The sequence below is a fragment of the Leguminivora glycinivorella genome, chromosome 5 (genome assembly GCF_023078275.1).
Source record: "Leguminivora glycinivorella isolate SPB_JAAS2020 chromosome 5, LegGlyc_1.1, whole genome shotgun sequence".
Lineage (NCBI taxonomy): Eukaryota > Metazoa > Arthropoda > Insecta > Lepidoptera > Tortricidae > Leguminivora > Leguminivora glycinivorella.
This window is the reverse complement of record NC_062975.1, coordinates 7495152-7512770: the sequence shown is the minus strand read 5'-3', so window position 1 is coordinate 7512770 and position 17619 is coordinate 7495152. Positions and strand designations below refer to the sequence as shown.

General features: G+C 38.2%; 1 protein-coding gene across 3 annotated transcripts in view; it reads right to left on the bottom strand.

Annotated features, from left to right (window-relative positions):
• Window positions 1–17619, bottom strand: part of LOC125226145 (calcyphosin-like protein) — an 83621-nt gene that overhangs the window by 21243 nt on the left and 44759 nt on the right. For 2 of the 3 annotated variants that reach the window (XM_048130039.1, XM_048130040.1), the window contains exon 2: window positions 2705–2773. In XM_048130039.1, coding sequence (XP_047985996.1) covers window positions 2705–2773 — 69 coding nt within the window. Of the gene's footprint in view, window positions 1–2704; window positions 2774–10284; window positions 10364–17619 lie in introns of those variants that run through there. The other variant, XM_048130042.1, reaches the window with a different exon arrangement.

Genomic DNA, 17619 nt, shown 5'->3' with positions numbered 1-17619 from the left:
GTTAGCTGGAAGAGATCCCTTAAAGGGATAAGCTCGCCTTTGTAGATAACTTATAATTATTCTCTGTACATGTAATTGGTTCTGTACAATAAAGTGTTTACTACTACTACTACTACATAGTCGATCTCGTGCGCATATCCTTATTATGTATTAGTATAAGTTTAGAATGGACCTGTGAGAAAACATATTGAGCGACGACGGGAACTTTTCTTTCAACCCCTTTACTGCTAAGAGTGCCGCTGATATTTCAGCAGTTTCAGCCGAACCTTATGACAATACAGGCGTCGCTTAACTTCAACTCGAGTTAATCAATTCTGCTTTATAAGGTTGACTATTAAAATATTAAAAAAATATATAATCTGAGGGATCATCAACCTTAAAAGCAGAATTGATTCACTCGAGTTTGAAGCAACACATATGTATGTATAGTGTAAAGATTCTCTAGCTAATTCCAGACATTAAATTAATGTTATATCATTGTAAACGGAAAAAGACGTCAATGTACATTCGATTTTAGTCGCGACAATAGGACATAATAATGTAGGTATTAGATTCTGATCAGTTAGTCATTGTCTTGGTGAAATAGACCGTGAAACTAGAATTTAGTTCAGATCGCTCCCAGACAATATCCATAAATGAACAACCTATTTCATTGTTTTTAGATATCTAACTTGACATACTTCATGCAACGATCAATATGCTTACATTTTATATGAATCACCTTTTTGATACTCGTACTTAATCTGATTATCTGATACTACTAGTAATAGCTAGCAAATAAACATGAAGCGTATTATGGATGTTAGCACCTGAGGACACATGTGCGTTGTCAATAATTTATTTATAAACAAGGTAGGTAGGAAGGTATATGTAATATGTAATATGCTAATATGTACTAGGTATAGCAATACCAATACGATGATAAAAATACCCGTTAGAAGGAGAAAGTATGCGGGCCTGAATATTTGAATATCAAATTGGCTTTAAGTCACCTGCACCTGCACTGAATGCTAATTAAAAATATCGACCGAGCGTTAACAAAGTTCTCGTTTCAGCTTAGGCTAATGTACGCAGATAGATCGTTTCGAATCCCGGCCCGAAATTAAGTTTTTGTTTTTTGTCTTTTTTTTGTTTTTGTATTTATAATAGTTTTTTATTATCTAAAAACGTGATATATTAAAATAGAACCGAGCGAAGCTCGGTCGCCCAGATATTATAACTAAAGAAAGGAAGTAAATAAATATTAATTATTAATTTCGAATATAATAATTGAGACTACGATTATACATATAAATACATCGAACTGCTGGGCTTAGGCTTCCTCTCCTGCACTAAACGAGAAGAAGATAGTTATTTGTTTTACAAGGGGGCAAAGTTGTTGTTTAACCACACGTGCCAATATTGATACCCCGCACGTGCCAATATGATATTTGATAATATTGAACCGCGAGCGTAGCGAGCATATAATATGCAATTTTGCTATTTGTTTTCGAATAGCAAAGTAAGCCTTTACCAGTTGGTGTGGTGAAAAAGTACTTTTTTTTTAAATATAGTCTAAAGCTAAAGCTCTAGCTCTCTAGTTCTAGCTTCGTACAAAATAATAAATTGGGACATATTCTAAAATGTATTTATTACGATACGGATCATTTGGTAACATTTAATTATAATTAGTTCGTGGATAAAGTTGGCGTGTGGAAGGCTTTTAATAAACATGCGACATGTAATGTCCCTGGGGTGAAACTACTAACCGTGAAAGCCTTGGTGACCTCATGTTTGGTAGGTTTCACGTGAAAGAAGGAAGGTATAATTTGATTATTAACAGAAATTCGTCCGAGTAAGTATATACTTACAAAAACGCTAATAAATAAACCACAAAAATAATTGATATCCCATATAAATTAAACGATTGAAGAAACCCTAACTACGATTTTTTTAACACAACTTTTTTTGAAAGTTTGTGATTTGGCTATATCACAAGTCGTGAGAGAAAATGGTCAATGGCTGTAGCCATGAAGAGTCGTTGAACGACACCCTTTGGGCGAACTCGCGGCTAATCTGTGACCATGAGTAGGTAAACCCATTTATAGATAGTTAAAAGAAAAATAACCCAAATTGGATCATCTACCTATTGGCAAAGTGCGCAGAAGAGGCGCGCTGTCTCAAATACAAATTACCTAGACCTACTTAAATTTATAGAATTTGAAACTTTAAAGCTAAGCCGATAAAATGAGCACCAGTCTGCACCTAGCCTAGCCAATACCAACAAAGACCTTGTGCATAGATTAGGTAGCTATTACGTACATATTTAGATCCCTAGTAGACTAGTAGAGAATGTGAGAAGAGCATAACCCGGGTGGAAAACGTCCGCGTGGGCGTCCCAGATATCGCTAGTGCCAGGAAACCCTGAAAGACCTGTCCGCACTCGGTGTACCGAACTGGCGTGATGTGGCGCAGGACCTATCCTGAGGCAGAGTGGCGATATCTTGTGTCGGAGCCCAAGATCCTTTTTAGGTCGCTGAGCCAGTGCAGTAAGTAAGTAAGTAGACTAGTATAGACGAGTTCATAAATATCAGTACCTACATTTTTTCACCTTAGTGCAACGAGTTAAGGTGAAGAAATGTTTACATATTTACGAACTCGACTGTAGATACCCGCTCTATAAAATAGGATGGATCAATAGGTTGTATATAATTATGAGACTTACGTCCACTATCCATGTTGCTGTCTTTCAACTTCTTCTCAGCCTTGGCCTTGTCGTCGTAGTTGAAGCAGGCTGCAACAAAACATAGTGTTTAACATCTTTCTTCTATGTAGGTATTTAAACATCTTTGTCAAGGAATTAGGTATAGCGCGTGAGTTACAAAAGGGCCTTCGCCCAGTGGATTTAAGTGTTATACGTTAAGTTACGCGTTAATAAGCGTTGTACAGGAATAAGACAAACGTTCCGCGGGTTCAAGCCCCGGCTCGTACTCACTAGATAAGTACTTAATACAATACCTAGTGAATATTACCTAGAATAGTACCTAGTGTAGTGAACCACCGCTTCAACACAGAAACAAGTCTTAATTTTCCCCTGTTGACAAATACTTAAAAAGGCACTATCAAACTATCAACCACACCTACTTATACCCGCTTCGTTGAACTTTTGTCTCTTTAATAGGTAAAATAAAATTATAATGATGATGTTCGCGATCCTTTGCTTGTGGGTCACCCAATTTATTTTTAATTATACACTGAACAAAAGGTAATGGATACGATATTGATGTGGAGTGGGAGTACCTATGATTCATTTCAATGTTTAGGGAACTGGGTAATTAAATAGGTTAAAGTAGATCAGCAGGGTGGGTCTGGGTACCATGCGTTCAGAAAACGTAACTCTATAGAGAAAACGTCACAGAAAATGTATGTGTTTTAGGTTTAGTATGTATACTTACTGTAACTAAACCGTTTGGGGGAAAACAAGTACCTACTCTGTTTCAGTGTTTTGACTTGATACACCTCTAACTCTGAATTGAACCCATTATTTTCCTTGAAAACAAATAAGACAAATTTAAATAGCCGGGCGGGCGGGTGGTCTAGTGGTGAAGACGTTAGCCGCGTAAGCTGAAGACCCGGGTTCGATTCCCGGCTCGGCCACCAGTGGGCCTTGTCGTTTTTTCTTTCGTGTATGATATCTATTTAAATTTATAATTTATATATAGTAGTGTGACTCAAATAAAAAAAAAAAATTCAATAAAATAATTTGATTTGTTCCCTAGTTGTACAAATAAGACAAGTTGAGTAGCATGTTTGGACAGCTACCTTTATACTTCTGGCTGTGTGTACAAGAAATGCATTCTTTCGGTCCCCGCATAAAATAGGCTCGATATCGCAGTTGCATTTCCCGACCCGTAAGCTACGCTTTCCTGACTGGGTCAAGGTATGTCCACTGTTTCCGCCATTCTTCTGGCAGCCGGCCTTCGCGTGATTTCCACGAATGTATTATCTTTTTACATTTATGTAAATATGTAATAGGACACCCCTATCTATGACACATAAAAATTCTAAACTAAATGGCGCATGCAATAGCGGTAAATTGACTATTTACAAGTTGGTTAAATAACTGAGGTTGAGGTTATTGTTAACTTACTAGTTATGTTCTTTGATCATAGGGCGGTGTTCTTATATCGTTTCGTATAAGGGGAGGATTCAGGGGGGTTAAAACCCTTCCCCCCTCCCTTCAGGTATTAATCGAGTCATCAAACCCTATTCGATTCGAGCTCGCGACCTTTCATTTTTATTTTGTATAGGGCCATTGACTCGAACACCTGTTGGGGTGAGGGTTATAACACCCTCCTTGGTCTAGGCTGGGCATACAAAATATACAATTAGACCATTTCAACCTCCCCTCTCCCCTTAGGTCTTAATCAAGTCATCAAACCCTATTCGATTCGAGCTCGCGAACTTGCATTTTTAGGGTTCCGTAGTCAACTAGGAACCCACGACATTGGTCTAAGCGCGACAGCGGCGAGCGGCGGCCATACATTATGGGTTTCGCCATGTCTGTCGTGGCTGGGCCGTCCATGTCCGTCCGTCCGTCCGTCCGCGGATAATCTCAGTAACCGTTAGCACTAGAAAGCTGAAATTTAGTACCAATATGTATATCAATCACGCCAACAAAGTGCAAAAATAAAAAATGGAAAAAAATGTTTTATTAGGGTACTCCCCCTACATGTAAAGTGAGGGCTGATTTTTTTTTTCATTCCAAACCCAACGTGTGATATATTGTTGGATAGGTATTTAAAAATTAATACGGGTTTACTAAGATCGTTTTTTGATAATATTAATATTTTTGGAAATAATCACTCCTAAAGGAAAAAAAGTGCGTCCCCCCCCCCTCTATCTTTTGAACCATATGTTTAAAAAATATGCAAAAAATCACAAAAGTAGAACTTTATAAAGACTTTCTAGGAAAATTGTTTTGAACTTGATAGGTTCAGTAGTTTTTGTGATTTTTTTTTTTTAATGAGGAACAGGTAAACCATTTGACCGCAATCTCACCTGATGGAAAGTGCCGATGCAGTCTAGGATGAAGCATGTTTACCCAAAAAATGTCTATTCACTCTTGATTTAAAAAGATCCAAATTATAGTGGGTTGGAAATAGACATGCAGGAAGTGACCCTTAGCCGTTCGCATGATAAAGCTAGATGCAAATCGTTTAGTGCGAATCATTGGCAAGGAAACGACGTAAGGGTGAAACGCAAGTCCGCGCCTAGTCCCGCGTTGACAGAAAGTAAACACTTTATTGAGACAGCACATAATATTTAAAATAAAAAGTTTCAGTACAAAGGCGAACTTATCCCTAGATTAGATTATGTAAGTCCATCGCACACTCCCTAAAATGTATCCTGTAGAAAACCGATAAGCATGCCACCTTCCTACGATGTTCAAGGCTCTGCAGAATACGGAAAACTACGGAACTGTAGTGTGTGTACTACACCTCACCCACACACGTGTATTCGTCTACTATATAAGCTGTCACTTAGGTTATTTGAGGAAATATAACTCTATACTCCGAGATAGTTGTTTGATTCAACGTCCCACATCACATGGCGATCCTGCCAGTGCGGCCTTGTGCTGCCCGACACGCTCTTGGCCGGTTTTATTTTGTAGGGCCATTGACTCGAACACCTGTTGGGGTGAGGGTTATGACACCCGCCTGGGTCTAGGCTGCGCATACAAAAAATACAATTATTTAGACCATTTCAAAAAACAAATATTTAAGCTTGATCCGTCCTTTTTGCTTACCTACAACTTTCAGCTAGAATGAGTTTGGAAAATGTACGAAAAAAGTGGAAACTCAAACGGTTACTTAATTACTCTTAGGTACTAAGTACCTACAAACAAAAATTACATACGAGTAAAGTATTCTCAACTTAGGTAGCTGCACTGTTGATTAAATTATCTGAGTAAATTCGTACAGTTTGGTTGTTCCATATATCTTCTTTATTTAGGTTATCCCTATAACCAGGGGTTTTCAAGAGGAAACACTCATTTTATTGAAGCTGAAAATCCTACAATAAACAGCGTGTTCATTTATGATCATGAAATGAAATGAAATAGTTTATTAATAATAAAGTTACACGTCAGGTTGGTATTATGTATAAGATTTGTATACATTTTAAAAGTTATCAGGATTCTTATAGAGTAATTGAGTAAAAATTACAATTTCATTATAATATTATGTAAGGATAGGTAGGTTCAAAAACTCTTCAAGAGTATAAAACAAGTGGGTCAATAGCCACAACTTTAATTTTTTTTGAACGCCGCGGTGGTAGCTGCAGTTCTAATAGTGTCGGGCAACCGATTATATATACAAGGTCCCAAAATCTGTGTCAATTTTGCTGATTTGGCGAGTCGGTGTGTTTCGACTACCAACCTATTTTTATGTTTGTTACTGCGGAGGTTATACTTTTCGTTAACACCTTTACATTTGTACCTGGCAATATTTTCTCGCGTGAATGAATAGTGCTATTTGTTGTATAAACAGACAAGGTAAGGGGAGGATCTTCATATCCCGAAAGAGATCACGAGCCGGGGTATCCGCTGCCTTGCTTGTCATAGCTCGAATTGCTCTTTTTTGCATGGAGAACACACGTTTCCAGTCAGCTGCACGGCCCCACAGTTCTACGCCGTATGTAAGGAGTGAGTGCACTGTGGCAAAGTAGCACTCTCTTACCGCGGACTTTCCCGCGGTGTGCGTAAGCCTGCGCAGCGCGAAACACGCTCGTCCAAGCTTGCCGCACAGCTCGTCAACGTGTGCTTCCCATGTTAAAGCACTGTCCAGCTGGAACCCGAGGAGGCGTGTGCAGGTCACCTGCTGTATAGTATAGGGGCACCGCCCGCACACACTCTCAGGGGTGAGCTGGCATGGCCGTTCAGTTTGATGGTCATGAAGGACGTTTTTTAAGGGCCAAACCGTTGGTTTGGAACCATACGTACAGCTAATTCATTACACCATTTAGTGCTCTCTCCAACTCCTGCTCGGAGGTCGTGCTTACTATCGCCGATACGTCGTCGGCGTACATAAAAATTTGAGCGCCTTTTACCGTTTGTATGTACCTACAGCCACATACTTAAAGTGCCTTACATAAGTACCTTAGGCACTTATCAGGGCTATGAGTACCCGAGTTTTTCTTTCTTATGTAACTTCAGAAACAAAAATAATAATTAAATTCAAATTTTTTTTTCATCTCGAAAAAGTAAAAAGTACGTGTGATGGGCGAAACTTATAATATACCTAGTACTAGTACTACATATCTTATACTTTTAAACGAGCAATTCTTGTATATTTATTTATTTATTTATTTATATATACCGACGATCTCGGAAACCGCTCTAACGATTTCGCCGAAATTTGTTATGTGGGGGTTTTCGGGGTGAAAAATCGATCTAGCGTAGTCTTAAATCCCGGAAAACGCGAATTTTCGAGTTTTCATGAGTTTTTCTTTCGCGGTAGTAAACGTAAAATATGGTCGTTAATTTCGCCGCGCGCGCATCGATTCCGCTTAGCTCAGTCGTACGAGGTCGGTCTAATGTACGCAGATAGATCGTAGGTGTCAGGGTTTCGAATCCCGGCCAGAAATAAAATTTTTGTTTTTTGTCTTTTTTTTTTGTTTTTGTATTTATAAGAGTTTTTTTTTATCTAAAGACGTGACATATTAAAATAGAACCGAGCGAAGCTCGGTCGCCCAGATATTGTTTATTTTGTAAGTACAGGATAATTATAATAAATTCAAATTGACAAAACAAACTTAGTCACATATTAGACTGTATAACTTGCCATAACAATACAATTGAACATGATTAAGGTAAAACATGTTTTTATTGTAAACTAGCTTTTACCCGCGGCTTCGCCCGCGTAATAAAAGTATTCATTAAGATTTTCATTTGGATCCTTAGGTTTCTCTGGTATATTTATCTGCGATTATTTCGATTGCACATAATACTTTTGCTTGCAATGATTGTAGAAATATTACACATCGACCACAGCGTAGGTAATTCTATATACGCTGGGGAAACCTTTATAAACATCCCACATAGCCCGTATTTCGACACTATATGATCGGTGGGTAAAAAGTACTTTTTTCTATTATCCCTTACAATTTTTTACATTTTGCTTATACTTATCGCAAACGTAATCTTCAAGCAAGCAAACAACGATCGTCTTAGAGCACTTTGATTGTAAGAGACCGCCGACCGATTATCCGTATCCCTCTAACGATACCCATATTATCCGTATCCGTATCCGTATCCGTAACCGTATCCGTTTCCGTATCCGTATCCCTATCTCTATCCCTATCGCTATCGCTATCGCTAACGCTATGGCTATCGCTATCCCTATCGCTATCCCTATCGCTATCCCTATCCCTTATCAAGATAATACTAAGTTCTCGCGCTTTGTACACATATTTAAAGTCACATACAGGTCGAAAGCGATTAATTAACATTATTTTTACCTTTTTTCCCAACGTTTCGGCCAGGTTGCACTGGCCGTGGTCGCGGAAGACTGACGTCCCAGCAAAATGTCACCGGAGATGTAAACAACACAAAACTACCCGATATTAATTTATATAAATGTTCGGGGTAGACAAATAAATATAATCTACCCGCATGTAATTATTTACGACATCACATTAGAAACCTCAAAAATAACAGTACTTCTCCACTATTTAATGGATGTTATTATACATATAAACCTTCCTCTTGAATCACTCTATCTATTAAAAAAAAACCGCATCAAAATCCGTTGCGTAGTTTCAAAGATTTAAGCATACAAAGGGACATAGGGACATAGAAAGCGACTTTGTTTTATACTATGTAGTGATATCGCTATCCCTATCGCTATCCCTATCCCTTATCAAGATAACACTAAGTTCTCGCGCTTTGTACACATATTTAAAGTCACATACAGGTCGAATGCGATTAATTAACATTATTTTTACCTTTTTTCCCAACGTTTCGGCCAGGTTGCACTGGCCGTGGTCGCGAAGACTGACGTCCCAGCGAAATGTCACCGGAGATGTAAACAACACAAAACTACCCGATATTAATTTATATAAATGTTCGGGGTAGACAAATAAATATAATCTACCCGCATGTAATTATTTACGACATCACATTAGAAACCTCAAAAATAACAGTACTTCTCCACTATTTAATGGATGTTATTATACATATAAACCTTTCTCTTGAATCACTCTATCTATTAAAAAAAACCGCATCAAAATCCGTTGCGTAGTTTCAAAGATTTAAGCATACAAAGGGACATAGGGACATAGGGACAGAAAAAGTGACTTTGTTTTATACTATGTAGTGATATTCTTGCATACGAAACATATGCAATATGCATACTTAATTACACATAAATGGTAACGCGAACTGTAGTTGCCTGTAAAATTGCACATAAGGTACAGCGGGGCAAATCTCGACTGGGGGGCAAATGTAACTGGTCCATTTTTAACCCCCGACGCAAAAGTTGGGGTGTTATAAGTTTGACGTGTCTGTCTGTGTGTGTGTCTGTCTGTCTGTTTGTCTGTCTGTCTGTGTGTGTGTCTGTCTGTAGCATCGTCGGGGGTTAAAAATGGGATAAAATAAACTTTACCTAAAACGTCCTTCTATAGGAACTACCGTTAAGTACAGTCTACAACAGCGGCAATAATAGTACATTACTACAGAGGCGGGCGGGACAAAGGGGGTTTCCCGCCGAGGTATGTATAGTGCTTTTCTCAAAGATGTTATGAAATAAATAAAGTCTCTAACTTTGGATGGCTGTATCTCCTAAACGGTGCGTCGTAGCGCAAAAATAATCGATACCCCTTTGATACTCCGTATACGCTTATAAAAAAACAAAAAGTTAAAAAAAAAATTCAAAAAAAAACGGAAAAAATTTTTTTTGTATGAAAACGCACCCAAAATCAAATATTGTCTAGGGCCCGTACCAGTTGCAGTCGGCACGTCTATAAAGCCCCTTATAGTTTTTTTTTTAATTGACTAAATACCTGGATGTTATGTCACAATTATCTGTGTTTGGAAATTAAAAAAGAGGACTTTGCCGGCCTTGGCCTGCAAGGTTTGTATGAAATTCCATTATCTATCAATCGTCCTAGCCGCACCTGCAACGTCATACTTCGCTGCCAATTATAAGGCACATAACATCAATATTTCATACCATGTTTGAGAAAAATATTTACCTGTCAAGCAATTTGTAATTCAGTCATTATTCATTATGAATAGGTACTTACAGTGAATCCGTTACGGACGACTACCACCGATCGGCACAAAGACAACAGTGTCGACAGGCAGCACCTGTCACACGGTTGTAGAAAATCGATGAACTATAAAACACTTCGTTAATAATATATGCCTAGTCTAGGACGTCTGGGACACATAACTACTTAGCTAATCTAAAGACTGTATCGTTAAGTTGTATAAACATAACTTTGAGTAGCCGTATTTATTTTCTATTATATTTCCTCGCTTCATTGTTCGATATAATTATTAAGTTTACATTATTGTAGTTTATTTAATCTACTGGCAACATATTGCACGCTTATTTTAGAGATTTATAAAAAATAAGTATTTCAATTGCCTCTAAACCCCACCCTCAGGTCGGTGGCAACCTCATTATTTTTTCGTGCACGGCAACAGACGCACGCGTCCACTGCACTATCTTTTGATACTAAGTTTATCTTGGTCGTTGGCAATGCCAAAGCGTAAAACGCACTGACCAAGAAAAACAGTGGACTAGTATTTTTATCATCATCTACGGATGATCACACAACGCGTACTTTTAACAAGACGCGAGCCTGGGGGTTGACCGTGAGTCAACACGAAGGCATAACTCATGTAAGACATGGTGATTCTATTACGAACACATGTTGATATGAACATTAGTTCTGTTACTGAATGTTATCCGCGAGATAACACTAAGTAAGACGCGCATTCGCGCATATGGGTGAAATCTACACCGAGAGAAATTTGCATTGTGAATTCAACAAGTTCGACTTGTTGCGGTTTATCCGTTTGAATCAGCCAAACGTATGTTTAAAACAATATGTGTCAAGTTGTTTTTATAAAATCGACTTGTTGATTCAAATATATTGCCGATTCAAATGACAAGTAGCTTGTTGTCTGAACCAAAGAGCACGTAGGTGCTATTTTAACCAAAAAATTTGTTGAACGAACATGAAACTGGTTGTATTTTCTCTCAGTGTACCCACAATTTTGGTACTATTTTTATTTTAGTTTTTATAAAACTAAATTATGGCTTGGTTTTTGTTCTGTTCAGAAAGCACCGTTGCTTTCTCGAACAAGAAGTCACGGAGACCGAAATGGTACATTCCGGACAACCAACTCGATTACCAGGACTCGAATTCTCCATACATCGAGAATGTTCCGGAGATCTTACCTGAAGACGCAACACCCTGCGGGTACGGCGCCAGGCTCAACTCCTGAAAATTCAGCTCCAAAAGTACCTGATTTGGACCCAGACCTGGTTACCGCGTTTAGGTGAGGCTATATACCGACCATACACCCATATTTGGGGAAAAATTCACGGTAACTTAGCCTCCCCTTGGTTATCATTAGTCCGCAAGGGTTTACCAAAGATTTGAAGGATAAGATATTAAAAGAATACCTTATCTCCGAAAATTGTACGTTTTTTTAAGCATTTAGATGCTTCATGCAGAAATTTCTGCGGCCATTACAGCCATGCTGTTTGTGGCAGCTGCCAGTTGGGTGTAGGCATTACAGCCATAAACCGAGCTATTGCTGTTCTATTGACGTCTGATGATATATAAGATCACTGCTACCAAGCTGTTAAGCGACAGTTGTCGCATCTTATCAGACTTGCATTATTGCAAAACCCAAGCACGTACAAGGCTTGTCACACCCAGGTTATAAAAACCCTTCTTGACCATAATTCAAGATGCGGGCGATTTACTCTATGGAAGTATACTCCCGGAAAAAATAAAAGCCTCAAAAGTAATTGAGAAACAATGGCTACAGATAAAAAAGTCTGTATATTCGGGAAAGAGCAACACGGCTCCATCAACTTCGACAACAACGTCGGCGCGCAACCAATACCAGTTTCAGGGAAACGGGTCAGGCCTTCCTCGTTACCAGTCGAAAACGGCGGGGGGGAGCCCAGAGAAGGACAGCAGTCAACCAACCCCGAACCCTCCAGCCAGACCAGCAGGCCAGGGCAAGCCCCGTGCCACTCCTCAACAATGAGTCAGTTACCTCACGCTGGTAAAATAAAATATTTTTTATGATTGCTGGTCAAAAATAACATCAAATGAAGTTATTTTAGATTCGCTTAAAAACGGTTGCTCGGTAACTTTTGAACGTCCGGTTTTTCAAGACGTTGTACCTCAAATAAATTGGGCAAGTAGTGAAAAAGCCGTTATGGAGGTACGTCCAAAATTTAATTCAGCTGGATGCAGTTGTCCCTTGCATCCCACAGCATGACCAGTTTATTTCGAGAACGTTTTTGTCACAAAAATGTAATGACACCAAACGTTTTATTCCAAATCTCGAAAAGCTGAACAAATTTATTCCTTAGAGAACATTTCAAAATGGAAAACCACAGACCAACTGTTAAGCTTATACTTACTAACAGGTAGCTTCATGGCTACAGTTGATTTGAAGGAAGCTTACCCACTGATTCTTATTGCGAGACAGTGCCGCAAATATCTGAGCGTCCATTTTGAAGATGAAAACCCTAGTTTATTAACTTAAATGAATTTACGGCTTTGTCTTATGGTCTTTTTTAGCGCGGTATTTTATGTGTCGGGTACTCTTATGTAGAGTGTTTACGAAACGTAAACGTTAACCTACTAGAATGCTTGTGCTTTGTCATAAACTATACTAATAGGACATTAAAACCGCGACAGGTTTGTCGAGACTTAGGTTTTATGTTCAACTCAGTCGATTTTTTTACCTACGGGAAAAATGAGAGAAAAATCGACGTGATGGTTAGAAAATCTCTGTCACTACACTCTTGTTCCGTTAGAGAATTATCTCAACTGATCGGAGTACTTATTGACGCATGCCCTGCAGCTAAATTTGGGTGGCTATATACTAAAATTCTAGAACGCCAAAAATTTCTAGCCTTGCAACGCGACCCAAACTATAGTAAGAAAATTAAATATTAAATGATCCGAACTGGGGGATGAATATTATATTCTCTTGCACACGGAGCGTCGAGATCCGAGGAAAAAGCTTTCCACATAAACCAATTGGAAATGTTAGCAGTATGTTTACCTCTTAATATTTCTTTAATGACCGTCGTTGTGACTGTTTTATATTAATTCGTATAGACAATACGAAAGCTATAACTGATATAAGCGATGAAAATCGCATGGGCAACGTTCAATTTCGAAATTTGACCGACCCTTTCAGACGGATTTGGCAGTGGTGCGAAGAAGCTAAACCTTTGGTTTTTTTGCATCGTATATAAATATTAAATATACGAAAAACAATATAGAAGTAGACCGGGTATCACGAAATGTGAATCTCGATACTGAATGGGAACTATCTCATGAAGCGTTTATACTGCTACGCATAATGTATACTGCTGGTGAGCCTGATATTGATCTTTTCTCTTCTCGCTCCAATGCCAAATGTACACTTACTTATCATGGTGGAAAGACCCAGATGCATCAGCTGTAGATGCTTTTACACTAGACTTTTACAGTTTTCCTCCATTGCCGATCATTTTAAAATCTTTAAAAAAAAAGATAATTTATGACAAAGTAACAGGAAGTTTAGCTTCCCCGTCTGGCAATCCCAAGCGTAGTTTCCTTTGTTAATGTCACTAGTAAAATCCGATATTATTTACATGAGCCCCGAAGAACATAAGGTCTGTTCTGATCACAGCACCAGGAATCCGTTCCACAAGCGCCTTCTCCTGGGTGCAGCGGTGCTCTCCGGTAAAGGTTATCTGAGGAAACTTCATGTGATCGCATCTATTTCTAAAAATACCATTCAGCAATATAACGTTTCGTTTAAACGTGGTTTAAACTATGGTGGACATTTTGATCACAACTCGATCAAAACCTTTTTAGTAGTTCGATTAAGTTGATTCTAAGATTTTTAACGGACCAGTTTAACGCAGGATCGTCATATTATGGATCCATAAACAATCATAAGGTCAGCATTATCCCTGTTTCTCAGGACAAAAAAAAAAAAAAAAAAAGAACATGTTAAACGTTTGTTAAAACGCACATTTAAAATGAGACCTATTTTTCCAAAATATAATTACTCTTGGGATCCAAAAATAGTATTGGATTACATTGATGAATGGTATCCAAATACGACTATAGAGCAGATTACCTAGGTACTAAAAAGCTTGTCGTATTATTGGCATTATGCACTGCCCATCGCGTGCCAACATTCTTACTGATTAAATGAGTGAATATACACTACCCAAATGGAGTAAAAATTATCGTGTCAGATATAACCATCTGCCCCGACATACTTATACTGTTCCTTTCGTACCTTAAAGAAACGTGTCACGCGACTTCGGTCCTTCGCGAGTATCTTACTCTAACAAGCGATAAAAGGGCCTCCGAACTCAGAACACCTCTTATTAACTGCGAAGCACCCTCACAGGGACGCGATGGCACAGTCAATAAGCAGGTGGATAAAACAAGTACTAGCGGAGATCGGGATGGACGTGGCAACATTTAGTGCACACAGGCACTCGCCATGCTACCACGTCTACTGCCGTTTCGGCAGGGGTCAATGTTTGACATTATCAAAAAAACTGCGGGTTGGACCTCAACCTCGCAAATATTTCCTAAATTCTGCCATCGTCAAATAGTTGACCTATTTGCAAGATCAGTTTGCTATAATTAATTATGAACTGTGTTACTGAATAAGACTGATCTTGTGTATAAATTACATAACTATGTAATTGCTAGTTGTTTAGTAATAATTATGCAACAAAATTGAATGATAAATATTTAATTTTGTTTTCACAATTGCCAAACGCAAAACTTTGTCTCTAAACAACTACAATAATGTAAACTTAATAATTATATCGAACAATGAAGCGAGGAAATATAATATATGATCAAACGAGCTTCGCAAGCGAAGTTCGATCGATATTATATGACTCGCTTCATTGGAAGATATAATTACCCTCCCTCCCGATACACCCAGATTCCAAAGTTTTGCTTGGAATAATCTCTGAAAATAATGAGGTTGCCACCGCCGGTTGACACCGACCTGAGGGTGGGGTTTAGAGGCAATTGAAATACTTATTTTTTATAAATCTCTAAAATAAGCGTGCAATATGTTGCCAGTAGATTAAATAAACTACAATAATGTAAACTTAATAATTATATCGAACAATGAAGCGAGTCATATAATATCGATCGAACTTCGCTTGCGAAGCTCGTTTGATCATATATTATATTTTTATCTTATAACAAGACACGAGCTTAATAAGTCACATAATAAAGTGCGCATTTTGTCCTAGAAACTCGACGTGAAGCATGTGGTTTAGACAGTATTGACTTAATCTTCCCGAGTACCAATTACGATTTCGGACAAATGCTACTAGAAAATTCACAAACTGCGTACAAGACGATACGATTGCGAAAAAAAATTGTACGGTGCGAACCTCAACTACACATGATCCACAAAGCAGAATATCTGGACATAGTCTAGCCACTGTTATTAAAAAAAAATAAAGTTTCGGATCTGTGTATGGCGGCCATTTAGAGAATGTGGCATGGCGCTTACGCTAACATCGACTTTGATGTCGAATTTATATATCATACAGTGTTTGTTTAGGTGTGATACTATACAGCACGACCACGGATGATTTTATTAATTCTGATGCGGTACAAATTCACGAAAAAAAATGTACTTTTTTGTACTGACGTTTAAAAAAAATGTACCCTTATGATTTTGGAGTTTCGACATAGGGCCCGTGGTCGTGCTAGGTAAGTACTCCCTGGCACGACCACACTATATTTAATGAGATTTTAAATTTCTGTTGCAGTACAAATTCACGAAAAAAAAATGTACTTTTTTGTACTTACCTTTAAAAAAAAATACCCTCATGGTTTCGGAGTTTTGACATGAGGTGTGGTCGTGCTAGATAGGTGGTACTTCCTGGCACGACCACACTATATTTAATGATTTTTTAAATTTCTGTAGTGGTACAAATTCACGAAAAAAAATGTACTTTTCTGTACTTACCTTTTTATAAAAAGTACCCTCATGGTTTCGGAGTTTCGACATGGGTTGTGGTCGTGCTAGATAGGTACTCCCTGGCACGACCGCACTAAGTTTTTGAAGTAATTTACATAGTACAATATCAAAACACTTGTTTAGTATTCATTTGACCATCAAATTAAACATAAATATAGTGTGGTCGGGCCAGGAAGTACCACCTATCTAGCACGACCATCTCATTAAAATATGTTTTGGCAGCATATTAACCTATTTGTTTGTTGAAATCGTACTAATGAGTCATTGGAATATTCTCTGTATATTTAAGAATGCTGTATATTAAAATAAGCAGATATTAACCTTTGTTTGTTGGGTTGTCCCAAATGTATTTGCTAGACCTTAATGAAAGTACCATAAACTCCCTAAAATAAAATCAATATCAGACCTTCTTATATCAAATAGTGCTTACCAATACCTTCAGATCATACTCTCGGAACATAATAATACAAAATTATGCACATGTCAACATTTAGACCAGGTTTTTTTTGTCCTTATACTTAACGATACAGTCTTTATTTTAGATTATTTTTAGCGTAAGATGAGTCAGTTTGGCGAGATAACGTAGACTGACCTTGAGACTGCAGTTACTCATACAACCTTGATCCTTATTCGTGGGAGTATGTTGAGTTTAGTCACTTCTGCAGTTTGTGTTGTTGTTTTCCCCGCGTTCAATGTGTGATATATTTCCTTCAATCTATATCTGGATTTAGGTATATCATAATAATAATAACCAACCAGATACAAAAATTAAAATTTAAAAAACCCCCGACCGCGACATAGTATACCGATTTTCATGAAACATGGCTAAGAACACTCCCGACTAACTCGGCTTTCAGACAAAAAAAACTAAATCTAAATCGGTTCATCCGTTCGGGAGCTACGATGCCTCAGACAGACACACACACAGACAGACAAACAGACAGACAAACAGACAAACAGACAAACAGACAAACAAACAGACAGACAGACGGACGGACAGACAGACAGACAGACAGACAGACAGACAGACGGACAGACGGACAGACGGACGGACGGACGGACGGACGGACGGACGGACGGACGGACGGACGGACGGACGGACGGACGGACGGACGGACGGACGACAGACAGACAGACAGACAGACAGACAGAATGTTCTAAAAATTTCTGAAATGATCTAGAAAAGTCCAGGATGTGTGTAAATGTCTTAAACGATATGGAATGTTCTAGAAATATGTAAAACTGATTAAGTTTAACACATTTTGGAACGTTCTAGAACATTATAGAAAATATTAGAACTTTTCAGAACATTCTATATCAACTACATTAAGTTTAACACATTTTGGAACGTT